Source organism: Meles meles, chromosome 18, assembly GCF_922984935.1.
Source record: "Meles meles chromosome 18, mMelMel3.1 paternal haplotype, whole genome shotgun sequence".
NCBI classification, from domain to species: domain Eukaryota; kingdom Metazoa; phylum Chordata; class Mammalia; order Carnivora; family Mustelidae; genus Meles; species Meles meles.
In genome coordinates, this window is record NC_060083.1 from 6,365,258 (window position 1) to 6,381,439 (window position 16,182).

The following is a 16,182-nucleotide window of genomic DNA, read 5'->3' on the forward strand; positions in this document are numbered from 1 at the left end:
AGTTCAGACCTAGAGGCCTGGAGGAAGTGTGGAGATAGGTTGCTAGGAAGGGTACCCCCAAAGTCCCTGCACCCCACTGTGAGTCTCCTCAGTGGAGAGGGCTGAAGCCAAGCCCCAGAGAGCTCAGGGGTCAAAGAGCTAGGGCTAGAGGAGGGGGTCCGAGGGGACCTGCATTGGGGGAAGCCAGCTAGAACTGGGGTTGGGGGTTCCCAACACTGGGGAGGCAGCTGAAGAAAGGAAACCCCTCCTGATCCCAGGCATTGGGGGAGGGGCACAGGGCAGGGGGTACCCCGAGGGGGTCAATGACAGAAGGGCCACTCGGTGGGGACCAGAGCGTTCCAGCAGGCAGAAGAGAACGTTATTGTGCTTATGGACACAGCAGCTCCCTGGCTCTGAGAGAGCGAGCAGGCAGTTTGTAGGCACTAGAAGATTTCTGTGACACGGTTTTAGGTAAATGAACGAGACCAAGTAGCCTATTGGGTCAGCCCATTGACTGCACCTGCTGGCCAGTCCCAACCCCAGGCGGCTTCCGACCAAGGTCAGGCCAGGGTCTCTTGGCTGACAGAACCCACCGCTGAGCCCCCGCCGTGGAGGGTGAGAGGGGCATGGGGCCAAAAGGGAGTTAGTGGTGATGGGGGTGGGGCGGAGGGTGAGGGGTGCTGAGGCCTAGCCCCTCTTCTCACTCCCCTCGATGCTTCTGGAAGAGTGGGAGAGATCGCTCTAGATCCCAGGTCTGAGTGTGCTGTGCCAGGCCACCGGGCTGCGTCCCCCGGAGTATGGCTTTCTGGGCAGAGGCGGCCCACCCCCACCTCCTAGAGAGGGGCCGAGGGAGAGGGGAGGGGAGCCTCCGGAGACAGTGGCCAGGCGGCAGGCCCCTCCTGCTCCCGCCAACCCCACCCCGCCCCGCCCCGCCTGTCACACGGTCACTTCCGTCTTGCTGGCTGTGTAGCAGGTGTGGTGACCCGGGATGTAGTGCAGCTGTTCCACCGTGTTGTGTCTGCGAGAGGCGAAGGCCTGGCGCTTGGCGGCCGTCTGGCTCTTGCCCAGCGTGGCATAGGAGTTACTGGAGGCACTGGGATGGGAGTGCATCTTGGTCACGCGGTACCGCTCCAGCACGGGCGTGGACACAAAGACGTCCGTGTGCGAGATGGCCCGCGACAGGGACTGCTCGGGGAAGGCCGTCCGCTCCGGGGACAGCAGCGGGTCCTGGGAGTGCAGGCGCTCGGTGGACAGCAGCTGCTCGTCGGACAGGATGCGGTCGTAGGGCAAGCCGAAGTCGTCCGGCAGGCCCCGCTCCGGGGACAGAACCCTGTCCTGAGACATGGCCCGGATGGGCCGGCGGGGTCGCTCTCGAGGTAAGGGCTTCTGTTGAGACATCTGGATGACGTTGAGGGGGAGGGTGCCACGGGCAGCGAGGTCTGGCAGGTGCCGCCGCCTCATGTAATATTCATCCGCCTCCTTGTCAGCTGGGAGTGGGGAGGGTGGGGGTTGGAGGAGGAGGAGAGGGAGAGAGGGAGAGAAGTCAGCTGGGGTGACCCTGTGACAGCGTAGCCTGGACTGAACCAGAAGCTCCAAGCCCAGACAGGTGGAGGAGAGCTTCCCCAGGGAATCTGCAGACTCAGTCCCTGGGGGGATGGGGGACTGGGGGTGGGGGCTGGGGTGCTTGTGAACCTGGGAGTCACTCTCACCGGCTCCCAGGCAATGCTGATGGCGGTGGTCCAGGACCACCTGGAGTATCCAGGGCGCATGAGGGTTCCCAGGGAACTCAGGGCAGAGCTGCTGGCACAACCATGCCCCTAGGATCCTGCTCCAGTACTGGCTGAAACGCTCAAGAAGCAGTTGGTGGCTTTCAGATGAGGTTCAGAGCCTCTCTGCAAGGAGCTGGGTTGCTCTAGGGAAGTAAGATGCTCCAGCCGGGAGGCACTCGTGAACAAGCTTGGCTGGTAACTTAGGAACATAGTAACACCTTCTCTGGAATAACAACAGCCAGCGCCTAGGAAGCTGACACTCGGGCCTCCAGCCCCAGGCTGCGCAGCATCAAGCCTCCACCTGCTTCGCCTGTGTCCACAATGTGTGCAGGCCAGAACCATCCTCTGTGTGGACCTCATGCAGTGCTCTGCCCTCCTTTCCCTCTAGGAGGCCCTCCCACGTTCACCAGGACTGCTATATCCAAGAACTTACGCAGGACACACACACAAGCCTGCTTTGCCCCAAATTCCAGGAAGGAAGCTTCCTGCTGTTTTCCAAATCTCTGCAGAATGTGGGAATGCTGACTGCTCCACGGTTTGCCCAGAGGGTCACGGATGGGTGGACTCTGCTTCTCTCTTCCCCACCATTCATCAGCTTCCTCGGATCATCAGGGACCCCCTGCTTCTAGCCAGAGAAATTCACTGTCCCACCTTGGAGGTGGCCAGTGGAGGTAGACCCATCAGGTCACTCCCGTAGCTCGGCCCCTGAGTCGGGTGGTCATGAAAATAACCCCATGGGGACGTGGAGGTAGAAGGTCCAAGGGTCAGAAAGCTAGGGAAGAAGGGCTCTCCTGCTGTGTACCTTCTTGACATTGTAAAGGGTCTTGATGGGCCTTAAACCCACCCATGTACAGAAGTTCTCTAGACTCACATGGCCTCACTCTTTATTCTTGGAACTCCACACCTGTCCCCTCCGGGGTAGGGCAAGAGAGAGAAACACAGGTGGATGTCACAGAAGCTGCAGAGGCAGACCCCAAGCCCAGGAAAACCCCACTTACTTAGTCTCTTCAAGGATGAGTACTTGCTGGGGTGGGTCTTCACGGCAGACTCATAGGATGGGGGCAGGTGGGCCAAATTCTGGAAGGAGCGGGAGAAGGAGAGGTCATAGGGCTCGGTAGCCGATGTCAGGATGTTGTTCATCCGTGGCTTCTCTGCAAAAGAAGGGAGGGGTGCATGGCATTAGGGAGGACAGAGGGCAGGCAGGAGGGGAGGGTCCAGGTTCTAGCTCTCAGTCCTCATCCTGCTTTCCTGGTCCCCTGTGCTAGGACATGGGTGGTGCTGGTGACTCAGTTTCCCTTGTGCCCAGTTCCAGTTGTCTGCAAGCCTGGGGGCAGGTGATGTTATAGCCGTTGCTGGCCAGGCTGGTGGCTTGCCCTTCCTTGAGTGGCAAACTCCTTCTCTCCATGTGTGTCTGATGAAAATGTAGGTCTGACAGAGCTGAGGAGGGGTCATAAAATTGTCTACTTTGGTGTGAAAATTCTGTCCTTTCCCTCATAGCTCTCAGGCTCAGATAAACCTGATTTTGAAAAAGGTAGAGTGACTGGTCTTGTCCCCATACCCATAGAACTGGGTCCAGGACCCCAGCTCCCCTGAGACTCCATTCTACACAGTCCCATGATGTCATTCCATCCCCCATTCCATCCCTCTCATCACCCCTTCTGCCTTGGGTCTCTCCAAGCCCTGCCAGGAGTGGCCCCCAATGGGCCACTGTGATCTACAAAGCTACTTCCTCCTCCTCCAGTACCTTCCCCTAAGGCCCCCTTGGCTCTCTCTGAGCTGCTGGAGGAAAGAATGTTGGCAAAATGCTTAGCATATCATTCCCCTTTTGTCCCTCCTTCCCTTGAGATCCCAAACCCCGAAGAAAGAGAAGGGAGTGTGTTCAATGCTAGACCGCGGGTGGGGGACAGGCAAGGGGGAAGGAATGAGGGGAGGAATGGAAAAGAAGATAAGCAGGTGATGAGACAGACGACTAATGAGGTGAATGGGCTGAACTGGGCTCTGTGGTTGGGAGCAGAGAGGAGATACCAGTATAGGTAAGCGAGCTCTTGTGAAGGAAGGAAGGAAGCATGCCTCGGTAGGAGGTCAACAGTGGTACCATTCCCCAACATGAAGTAGGCAGGTGGGTCTCCCATTGTCCTTCCATCCCCTATGGTTTGGGATCCCCAGTAAGGGCCAGTCTGTGGCCTCTGCTTGCCTCTTGGCAAAGGGAGTGCCCAACTATGGAAATCAGGAATTCTGTGAACTGTGGGGGACAAAGAGAATCACCTGCTAGGCTTGGTCCAAGGGTAGCCTCACTCCAGGGAACTCTCAGCTTCTCTCTCCTCCCTGCCTTCACTGGTCTCCCCAGACACTGGGGATGGAGCCAGGGGAGCCCAGCCAATGAGCTGGTGTTCATGCCAGCTCGGTACATATGTGTGGGAGTGAGGGACACTCTACACTCCTAAGAGATCAGAACATATTGTACGGTAAGAGCCTCCCTGGCATGGATTGGGACAGATGCCAGGAAGTGGAGTGGGCAGGATGTTGGGAGCACTGCTCTCTGGAGCTGGGTAACAGGCACTGGTCCCCTAGCTCTCCTTTCTTCACTTATGGTGATGCTGGAGAATAACTTGGCATAATACTCCCACGGAGGGTATAGCTCAGCTCACTGACTTCCAAAAGCAACATTTCTGGATGCTCTTCCCCCAACCCCACTGTTCTCCAACTCATGCTGCTAAGCCAAGGGCAGCTCTTCTTTGTCTTCTGTCTCCACCATGATTATCCCTGCCCTCTTGCTCATGCTCTCTCTCCTATTGCAATGTCTTTCCTTACTCGTCCTTTGCCCACATTCTCTCTTTGCTCAAGACTCTTCACTATGGCGATGTCACATTTTTCAGCCTACGGCGATATCTGCTCTTCAAGCCCCTATAGATCTTCCAGGTGATCCCACCCAGTTTAGCGTCAATGTGATCTTTGATCAATTGACTTGAGCTGGTCTTGTTGATGACCAAAGATGGCAATGTCCTTGACAGCAGAAATCTTGCTTTCCAGTTTGATGCCTTCATAGTGTTTGGCCCCAAATCGGGATCCAATTAATGCTCTTTGGTTAATCAGGTTGACACAGGTTGTCTACCCCTTTGATAGTCACTCTGCCAGCTCCTGGGGGGAAATGTAGCCAAGGAAGACATGCAGAGAAAACCCTGCTCTCACCGGGCTGTGAGCTGCTCAGGGTCAAAGACTAGATCTATCTGCCCTCACCCCCTTGTACCAGGTGGAAAAAGAAAAGATGGAGAGAGGAGCAGGGAAGAACGGTTCTTCTTTCTGTCCTCAGGAGGCTGTGCTTGGGTTGGCTCATTCTGGAGGAAACCTGCTCCTACTTATCCTTCCAGAATGTTCAGGAATGAACGGAGCACTCCTCGTTTGCCTTTTCTGGCTCTTCTTCCTGCAGCTACATCATCACCATGGGCATCCCCCAGGCTCTCTGCTTCTGCCTTCTGCTCTTCTCTTTCAGCCTTCTCCACACAGACTGCCCCCACTCTCAGCGCATCTGTTCCCACTTCCAAAGCAGTGACATCTTCAGCTGTAACCTGTCTCCAGACTGCATGTCCACACTTCTAGATGCCTGCTGAATCATTTTTCTTAACTATCCTATGGTCCTCTCCGGCTTCAGATGTCCAGATCCAAATTCACCGTCAGCAGCTTCATCTCCCCTACACCCTGGCTGCTTTCCTGCTCTCCAGATTGCGTTACTAAGATCCCACACTCTTCTCATTGAGCATGGCTTGCCATTTGACTCACAGTTGACTCTTGTCAGCCATATTCAGTGAGTAACTAAGTTCTTGCGATTCTTTCTCCACCATGTTTCCTATCTGAACCCGTCTGCCTTTTCCCACTGTCCTCATCACCCCTGGGACCTGCTGCTCCATAATTGATCTCTCCAGTGTCTTCCAGTTCTGGTTTTTTCCTAGACCCTGCAACTGAAACGGCTTATTAAACTCTTGCTCTCATTGCCTGTTTCCACAGGAGCCTAGCCCTAGAGGGGGACATCAAAATAGTCCAGTTCTAGCCTCCTAATTATAATGCTCAACACCTCAGTGCTGACGCAGAGCATAATCTCACAGGATGGGGGTGAGTGTCTCTGCCAAGCGAGCTGCAGATTTTATCTTTGAGTTTCTCTCTCACTAAAATTTAATGATGTTGTCACTCCTCCAGAGCAAAGACAGAGGAATAACTGAGAGTTCATAATGTACATGGCTGTCTTGTGTGCTACCAGGTTTCGATCAGGTGCCCAAAATAGTTTTTCTTGGCCGTTCCAGAGGTTACGTTGCAACCTGGCAGGAGGAAGTGATAAGAAGGAAACGTGGCTTTGTAAACCTCTGGTGCTATGTTCACACTTTCTGTCCTCTAGAACCTTCATCTTCCTCCCCTTCCCAGGGGCTAATGCTCAGGTGAACCAGTCTGGTTTTGAGCATTAGCAAATCTTACTGGGTTTGGGGTGGTTTGATAGGGTTTATGCCAGGTCCCATGCCGTTAGTAAATGGTAACACAAGCAGCCTCGGGCCAAGAAGAGTGCTCACTCCTTGCTGTGGACATATGGAACAGATGACCACAAGAAGTGATCTAGATCATGAGATCTACATGAGAATGGGTTAAGAAAGGGTCTCAGCTCCTCTCTTTCATGATGGAAGATTACTCCGGTTTCAGAGACAGGACACGAGGGGTCAATTTTGTAAGTGTAGGACTGAGCCGTTTTGGGCTCCTTACACCTTCTGAGCATCAATGAATCACAACCATATTTCTGATGCCTGATGGGGATCAGGAGTCAGGATGGAACCACTCAGAATGGGGGTGGAATGCAGAACACTTGGATCCATCTCTCACCATGTGTAGGTGTCTGGGCCGCACTGCTTAAAATCGGATGGTTATACTGATGATCACCTGGAAATCATAGAAAAGAGATGTTTAAAGAAGAGTTCAGGCATTCCATTATCTCTCCCACACAACAGTGCCTCTCTTGACATCAAATGTGCTTCTCTGAGTCCAAGGATACCCTTCAGGAAGCCTGAGCCCTTTAGTGCCCTGGGAATTTGAAGGGCAGGAGGTGGTGTGTTAGGCACAAAGAAATTTCCTCTGCTGTTTGTGTCTCTCTCCTTCTGTACAAGGCTTCCTCTGTCACCATGGAGACCCACCAACATCTATGGAACTGGCTGACCAAAAACAGAGGTTTGTTGAGGTGGAGGTAGGTGGGGAGAAGGATGGAGACTGAAGGGCCATTTGGCAAGTATACACACATGGCGTGGGGAACTGGGCAGGGGAGTAGATCCTTTTGGGGGGAAGGGGTGTTTTAGGGTATGGTTAACCAGGAAGAGGATGGGTTAGCCTCTTGATGGGTATCAAGGAGGGCACAGACTGCATGGAGCACTGGGTGTTATACGCAAACAATGAATCATGGAACACTATATCAAAACCCAACGATGGACTGTATGGTGACTAACATAACATTAAAAAGGGGGGGGTGCTTACACCTTTATGGGGCTTTGATTTCTCCTGACCAGACAGGTGTCTGGGTGCATCCTGAAATGGGGGAAGCCAACGTGAATTGTCCCTCTCTTGGGATCAGGAGTCTTGGGTCCTAGGTTCTGTCCTGCCTCTCCATGAACACAGCCCAACATTTCAAAGGCATTTCTTTTCACTACAAATGCAAAGTCCATATGGACTGAACAAGTCACAAAATTAATAGGGTCCCAGTCATCCAAGCGCAGAGTTCAAGGCATTCTAAGGGCTTCTGAAACAATACAGCTGTGGTTTTGCCACGAAAGAAGAATTCATCCCTATGTTATTATTTAATTCAACATGGTATTTTTGCCTCTAATTTCAGCTAAAACAAGGGGGGAAGGAGACATGAAGTCTTTGCTTTAGTTTTTCTGAACCATGGTTTACAGCACTGCCATCCTCTTGGGGCTAGATGATCTGCTTCTGTTTTCTTTCGTCTTGCTACCGAACCATCTTTTCTACCCCTGGCGTCATTGTCTCTGGCTGCTCTGCGTTCAGCTCCTTCACCAGACCCCGTGGCCACTTGTATTCCTGACATACTGATGCTTCATGAAGGCTCTGCCTTCTAGCTCATACTGAGAGTTCTCAAATACACCTCTCGTTTGAGGTCCGACTGGTCTATAGGGTTTGATTCTAAACAGCTTATAGACATGCCCTTGAAATCCCTGCCCTTATTCCAAACCACTGTGTCCCAAAGTGAGCTGAGCATTCTCATTGCTTTATTGTCCAATGGTCAAGCTTCTGTCTGTTCCTGGCACTGATGTCCCATGGGCTTGCAAACCCCAGTCATGGTCCATTTCCTTCCCTTCATCCTCTGTATCCGGTGAGTCCCCAAATCCTGTTCCTATACCCACCTCCTAAATCCAGGCCCACAATATATCTTTTTGTCCAAATTTCTCTTAGTTCTAGTCCCTGGCCATTTCTAAGACAAATCATCCTGAACTAGACAAAATTTCTCCTACCAATGGGACATGACATCATTCATTTGGTTCAGACCAGACTCAAAGGTTGAATCAATTCTACACTAAGCCTGGATTTAAGCAAGAGGAGAGAAACCAGGAAGGGAGATAAAGGATCAATTTTTTTTCCTTTTTGCTTGTCCTCCAGAAGCAGGGGAAAAAGCCATTTCTTCACTCTCTGTTGTTGTTATTTTTTGGTTTATTTGTTTTTAGGCAATATGATGACATCAGAGGCAGCTGCTAAAAATGGGAGAGGCCAAAGGAATGATGGTGAGTGGCAGTTAGACAGAAACACACTTTATCTTGGGTCTTAGAGTCTAGGTGCCACTAAGGAAAGGATCATCAATTCAATTCAGTTAATAATTCTTGGTCACCAGTTGTGCTCTGTGCCTTGTGCTAAACACATTCACACACATTTTTGAAAACGAATATTCATACCAATTTTAATCTGAATATATGTTATTGGCCTACCCATTTCCAAACTGCAAAAAAACCTCTCTAAATATCTTCTTTGAGGTAGTCCTTATCATTTTTCTTTACAGATGCATTTGCAAGCAGGATAAAGTCTTGCATTTAGATATCTTGTTTACAAGTGCAAGGCTTTTCCTTTTGCTTGAATTGCACTTCGAATGTTTTGCTAACATTTAATTAAGGAAAGAAATTTAAAGCATAAAGGAGAAAATTAAGACTGTCTTAAAATAACCATCATGACACTTTGTTCCATTTCCTTTTCTTTCTCTCCTCCTGGAAATTACTATGTGTATGTTTACATTCAGACGACCCCCCCCCACACACACATACTATTACAATGAATTACCTTCTGCATTTGTCATTTTGCACAAGTGAGAACAGCTTTCCGTCCTTAAAATGGAGAAAAGTGCAGAAAAATATGATGATCTGATCCTCACATTTGTGCAAAATAACAAACGTGTGAGGTTATTCATTGTAGCATTTTTATAGTAACAAAGAAAGGGAACCTAAGTGTTCAAAGACATATGCACATATACACACACTGGTAAATACATACAGGTTCCAGAGATGTAAGCATAGCAAGTCTACTACTTTTAATCTGTTTCCTTTATACTTAATGGACAACATATCTTGAATATACTTTTGCATTTTGAAATATTCTTTGGAATATTTTATATGGGTTCACAATAGTCTTTTCTATAGAATACTCTCTATATAATCTATAATTTAAGTGTAATGTGTTTATTTAATAGAGTCAAGCATTGCCTTATTATTATATATTTAGATTGTTTAAAAGTTCAAGAATGTGACATGAAACAACCTTGAACCCTGACCCCCTGGCCATGTCTAATTTCCTTAGGCAACTAATGAAAACCAGTCTTTATAGGTCGATACAACACCAACCAACTGCTCAGCCAAACAACAAAGTGGATGGACAGATTCCCTCATTCTGAGCCATTCATCCCTTCCTGGGATTCCCTTATTTGATTTCAGTGTTGTGTTCTTTCATTACAACACTGGATTCTGTTTGCATGTATTTTACTTATAACCTTTTAAAAAAGACTTATTTATTTATTTTAGAGAGTGAGTGAGTGAGTGGGGGTAGGGACAGAGAGAGAGAGAGAGAGAATCTCAAGCAGACTCTCCCCTTGCTGAGCACGGACCCTGACACAGGGCTCGATCTCATGACCCTGAGATCACCCCCTGAGCCAAAACCAAGAGTTCGATGCTTAACTGACTGGGCCACCCAGGTGCCCCTTTCCTGTATTTATTCAATTCATACATATTCATAGAGAAAGTTTGGGGGTTTTTTTTGTGTGTGTGTGTGTACTATGATATCAAGTTTGTGCATCAAGATAATGGTTTCTTTGAGGCAGGTGAATAGTATTCAGATTTTCTGTGTGCCCTGAAACTATGAATGTAGCACAAGAGATAACTGTTCTTTGGAACTTTGGAGGAATGCAATAATAAATAATATCTGGGGTCTTGTGGACAGTTTTTGTTAGTACCGTAGTAGGTGGCTGACCTAGTATTTCATTGACTGCACAACAAAACGTTTGGGAGATGGATGTTGTTATCATCACCAATTTGGAGCTAGGGAAACTGAGGTTCGGGGAGGTCAGATAATTGGCTTAACAGGTGAAGCTGGAGTGCAAACCAGGCAATCCGGCATGAAAGCCCACATCCTTAACCATTACCCACAGTGCTTCTCACACTCAGCAACATTTTCTTTACATATTAATCCTTTCAGTTTTCCAACTCTAGTAGTTTTTTTTAGTAGTTTCTTTTTTTAAGGTTTTATTTATCCATTTGACAGACAGAGATCACAAGCAGGCAGAGAGGCAGGCAGAGAGAGAGGAGGAAGCAGGCTCCCCGCTGAGCAGAGAGCCCGTGGCAGGGCTCAATCCCAGGACACTGGGATCATGACCTGAGCTGAAGGCAGAGGCTTTAACCCACTGAGCCACCCAGGCACCACCAGTTTTCCCACTCTAAATTCAACTCATAGTTCCTATTTTTCCTAAATATAGCCACTAGACCTTTGAAACTTTTTTCAGCTTAAAGCTAAAATATTCCTCAAACAAACAAAAAACCCAAACCCTCTCTATATTAAATTCTAAGTCTTTTCTTATTCTTAATTTTCTGTGTTAATGTTTTCTGGATCAGCAATTTATTCATATCATTTTTCTTTTTTCAAGAGCTACCCCCTTACACATATCAATTCTTTGTCTTTGAATCTTATTTTACGCTTTTGGACTTGTTCATTTCTGCCCACCTAATTTTCTTTGGTTTGGTTTGTTTTCATTTTCTCATTTCTGGGCTCAAATCTTTGGTCCATTACTTTTCCTCTTTTCTGTTAATAATATGTGGTCTTTAGCTCTGTTTTTGTCTATGTTCTTTCTCTGATTTTATCTTGTCAATGTTCTTATTGTTGCAATGTCCTAAATGATCTGTAATCACAGGCTTGGATTTTTCCTCTGACCCAAGTGTTCTTCAGTAGAGTGTTGTTACATTTCAAAGAGTTTGGATGTGTTGGTTTGAGCTTTGACTCTTAATTTTCTGTCTCATCATATTGTCGTCAGAGAACAGGGCCTGTACACTTTCTGCTTTGGAAATTTATTGAGATTTCCTTTGTGGGCTACTATACAATCGATATTTATAAATATTTCATGAGTACTTAGAGAAGAAGTATATTTTCTTTATGGAGGGTACAAAATGGGCATATATCTGTTCAATCAGACACATGAAATACATCATTCAGTTCTTCCCTATCCTATGTCATTCGTTGCTTACTTATTCTGTCAAAGACAAAGGGATGTGTATTAGGATCTCCCACCACTTTGTGTTCCTGTCATTTTCTCTTGGTATTTATCATGGAATTGCTTTTGTGTATTCCCTAGCCACATCATTCAGCACAAAAAGGCTCATGGTGCTTATGTCTTCTTTGTAGCTGCCCTCTTTATCAACATTAAATAACCCTTTCTGTCCTACTTAATGCCTTTTCTCATCTTTAAGTCCTCTTGATCTGATGTTTATATTGCCAAGCCAGCTTTCCTTTTGTTTGCATTTGCCTGATAAACCTTGCCTATCTTTTTACATCTAACCTTTCTGTGTCATGTTGTTTTATGTTTGTCTCTTGACAGAGCATACAGTTTTTAAAGAAAATCTACCTTCTGTGCTTTGGTACTTTCTGGGTTGCCTTGATAGCTAGAAGAAAGTTCTCCTGCTCAGGAAACTGTCCTCCCTCCCTCCCTTTTTTTTTTTAAAGATCTATGTATTTATTTTAGAGAGAGAGAGGAATGAGAGAGAGTGGTGGAGAGGGTCAGAAGAAGAGGTAGAGGTAGAGAGAGAATTCCCAAGTAAACTCCCCACTGAGTATGGAGCCAGATTCGGGGTTCAATCCCAGGACCCTGAGATCATGACCTGAGCTGAAACCAAGAGTCAAATGTTTAATGGACTGAGCCATCCAGGCACCCCAAACTGTCCTCCCTCCTATTGTGGCCCCCCCACCTCCTGCAAGATGACTCAGCTCCCCTTAATACAGGCCAAACTCTAGGTCATGGTTGATTTGACCAGGTGTGACTACCACACTCAGCCTGGGCCAATTAGAGCTCCTTTTCCAGAAACGAGGAATTATAAGAGAGGTTTGTTCTCTCTGCATGGTTGGTCCCATGGTGTGTAAACTTTGTAACTATGGGCAATCTTGTAGATTTGGAAGAGAGGTCAGCCTTTAGAAACTATGGCACATTACATTTTTATCAAAACAACTATAGGTATAGTTCTAGTCCCCCATGCTCTCCTAGAACATTCCCACTCCTGCATTAGAGGGAGCATCTTCTCTATCTCCTTGAAACCGAAGGGCCTTTTTGATTGCCTTAGTGAACACAGGGCAACGGAAGTAATACTGTAGGACTTCCACAATGAGGTTGCAAAAGGTCATATGGTTTTCACCTGTCTCTCTCGAGGCACACTCAACCTTGGATCCTAACCACCATAACTGTAAGGACGTCCATGCCACATGCAAAGTCTACAGGTAAGGGCTGGAAACTCCAACTAAGATATGTCCATAACCAACATCAACTGGCAGACATGTACATGAGTGAGGAAGAATTCACATGATTCCAGCCCCCAGTCTCCCAGCTGCCCAAGGAGACCAGAGATAAGCTATGCCCACTGAGCCCTGCCCCAATCACAGATTTAGAAGCAAAATAAATGTTGCCTTCACTGTATCATTTTCTACCACAAAGATTATTAATTTGAGATAATTATAGATTCACATGCAGTTAAAAGAAAAAATACAGACATCTTGTATACCCTTTAGCCAAACTCCCCCATGGTAACATTTTACAAAACCATAGACTATCTCAAAACCAGAATATTGACATTGATGCAGTCAAGGAGCAGAACATTACCATCACTAGGAGGATTCTTCTTGTGGCCCTTGTACAGCCACACCCACCTCTTTCCTGTACCCACCCCTTCATTAACCCCTGGCCACCATTGACCTGTCCATCATTTCTATACTTATATGATTTCAAGAAGCTTATATAAAGGGAATCACATACAGCATGCAACTTTTGGGATTGGATTCTTTCATCAAGCATAAATCACTGGAGACCCACCAGATTGTTGCATGTAGCAATCACTCATTACTTTTTATTGCTGAGCAGTGAATATTCTATGATCTGGGTATAACAGAGCTTAAGTATTCACCTTTTGAAGGACATCTGGATGGTTCTCAGTTTTGTTATATTATGAGTAGCTACTGTAAACATTCATGTTCAGGTTATTGTGTCAACATGTCTTAATTTTCTAGGATCAATACCCAGGAATACAACTGCTGGATTGTGTGGTGGCTACATGTTTAATCTTCTAAGGAATTTGCCAAACTGTCTTCCAGAGTGGCTGCACCATTTTACACTTCCATGAGCAACGAAGGAGTGATCTAGTTTCTCCACATCTTTGTGAGCATTTGTTGTTGTCACTATTTTTTATTTTAGCCATTTTTAGTTAGCTATGAAAGCTGTGTAGTGATAGCTCATTGTGGCTATAATTTGCATTTCCCTAATGGCTAATGATGTTAAACATCTTTCCATTTGCTTATTTTTCATCTGTGTATCTTCTTCAGTGAAATGTCTCTTGATTACTTTTGCCCATTTCTAATCAGATTGTTTGCATTTTTTCCTATTAAATGTTGAGAGTTCTTTTTATATCCTGGATAATAGTTACTTGTAGGATATATGGTTTGTAAATATTTCCTCCCAGGCTGTAGCTTGTCTTGTCATCCTTTTAACAGAGTCTCTTATGGAACAAAAGTTTTAATTTTGATGAAGTCCAGTTTATCAGTTTTTTATTTTATAGACTATGCTTCCAGTGTCAAATCCAAAACATTTTTTGAAGCCCTAGGTCCTGAAGATGTTTAATTTTCTCCTGTTTTTTTTTTTCTCCTAGAAGTTTTATGTTTTATATTTAAGTCCATGATACGTTTTGAGGTGTGATTTGTTGTTGTTGTTGTTGTTTAAGAAAGAGGGAACTGGCGGGGAGGAGCAGAAGGAGAGGCAGTGAGAGAATCCTAAGCATTCTCCATGGCTAGAGCAGTGCCCGATGTAGGGCTTGATGTCATGACCCTGAGATCATGACCTGAGCTGGAATCAGAAGTCTGATGCTTAACCAAGGAGCCACTCAGGCACCCCATTTTGAGTTAATTTTTATACAAAATATGAGACTTAGGTTTAAGTTGAGGCTTCCTCCCCCTTTCTTCCTCCCTCCCTCCCTCCCTTCCTTCCTTTCCTCCCTCCCTTTTTCTCCCTCCCTCCCTTCCTTCCTTCCTGATGGCCAATTACTTTAGCATCATTTCTTGAAAAGGCTCTCTTTCCTCCATTTAGTTGCTTTTTGGATATTTGTTTAAAAAAAGTTGGATATATTGGTTTGAATCTATTTCTGGCTTTTCTATTCTGTTCCATTGACCTACATGTCCTTTCTCTGTCAATACTCCACAATCTTTTTGTTTTTGTTTTTCAGGAACAGTCTTTTGTTTTTATTGAAGTACAGTTGACACACAATGGTACATTAATTTCAGGTGTACAACACAGTGATTTGACTACTCTATATGTTATGGTGTGCTCACCACAAGTATAATTCCCATCTGTCATCATACAATACTATCACAATACCGTTGGCTATATTCCCTATGAATACAAAGTCTTGATTGATGTAGTTATATACTTCTTATAACTGAGTGGTCTGGGATGCCTGGCTGGCTCAGTCATTTAAGTGTCTACCTTTGCCTCAGGTCATGATCCCAGGGTCCTGGTCTTCAGTCCTACATCAGGCTCCTGACTCAGTGGGGAGTTTGCTTCTCCCTCTGCCCTTCCCCCCTGCTCATGGTCACTCTTTCTCACTCAAATAATTAAATAAAATCTTTAAAAAAAAAAGAAATTGAGTAGTTTTATCCCTCACAGCTTATTTTTCCTTTTGAGAATTATTTTATGGATTCCAGTTCCTATATCTTTCCCTATAAATTTTAGAAAAACATTGGCTATACCTACAAAGACTCTTGTGTGGACATTGATAGGAATTTTGTTAAATCTGTATATTATTTTGGGAAAATTGATATACTTACTCTGTCGAGTCTATTAATCCATGAGCATGGTATGCCTCTCATTTATATTATGTCATTTAAATTCCTTTGACAATTTTACTCGATCTTAAAAGTTATTTTCTTAGTGATTGCTCTAGGGATTACAATATGCACCTTCACTTATTACAATTTTCAGGAGTAATTTACTTACTCCGAGTAGCACATGGAAATTTTGCTCCAATATTGGTCCAGTGAAACTCCCTCCCTTATTCTGTCATTGTATCTATCTATCTGTCTATCGTCTATCTATCCAATACTCTGGAAATTGACTAAAAAGCATACAACAATCCAAGAAGCACTTGTACTTGAAGGACTGCCAAACTTCAGGTAGGAAGAGACTTTCTGACATTCCTCCTTATATACGTATACAGATATCATACCCACTGATCAGTATTAGAATTACTGATATACAAAATTTTTGTCTTTTCAAAAAGTTAAGAGAGGAAATGAGAAAAATATATAGAGAGTTTCTCAGATTAATCATGCATTGATCATTTCCGGTGTTTTTAATTTCTTCTGGTGAATGTGAATGACTGTCTGGTGTCCACTTGTTTTCAGCCTGTGAAGTTTCTTTAGGATTTCCTGTCAGCCAGGTATGCTCACAAAGAATTTTGTTAGTCTTTGTTTACCTGAGAATGTCTTCATTGCACCTTCACTTTTGAAGGTTGATTTTGCTGTGACAGAACTCTTGGCTGGTAGATGTTTTCAGCACTTGGAATGGGGCTTCCCATCTACCTCTGGCCTCCAATGCTTTAGATGAGAAGTCAGCTGTTAACTGCATTGGTTCTCTTTCATATGCGGCGAGAGGTCAAGGGTGTCACCCAACATCCGGAAT

The 16,182-nt window shown here is 45.9% G+C and overlaps 1 protein-coding gene across 1 annotated transcript in view; it reads right to left on the reverse strand.

Annotated features, from left to right (window-relative positions):
• Positions 1-915: 915 nt before the first annotated feature.
• SHISA6 (shisa family member 6) overlaps positions 916-16,182 on the reverse strand; it is a 280,372-nt gene continuing 265,105 nt past the window's right edge. Inside the window, exons 4-6 of the mRNA XM_045985890.1 lie at positions 6,609-6,665; positions 2,747-2,899; positions 916-1,466 (exon numbers count right to left, since the gene is read on the reverse strand). Of these exons, the coding sequence (XP_045841846.1) occupies positions 916-1,466; positions 2,747-2,899; positions 6,609-6,665 (761 nt within the window). The remainder of the gene's footprint in view (positions 1,467-2,746; positions 2,900-6,608; positions 6,666-16,182) is intronic.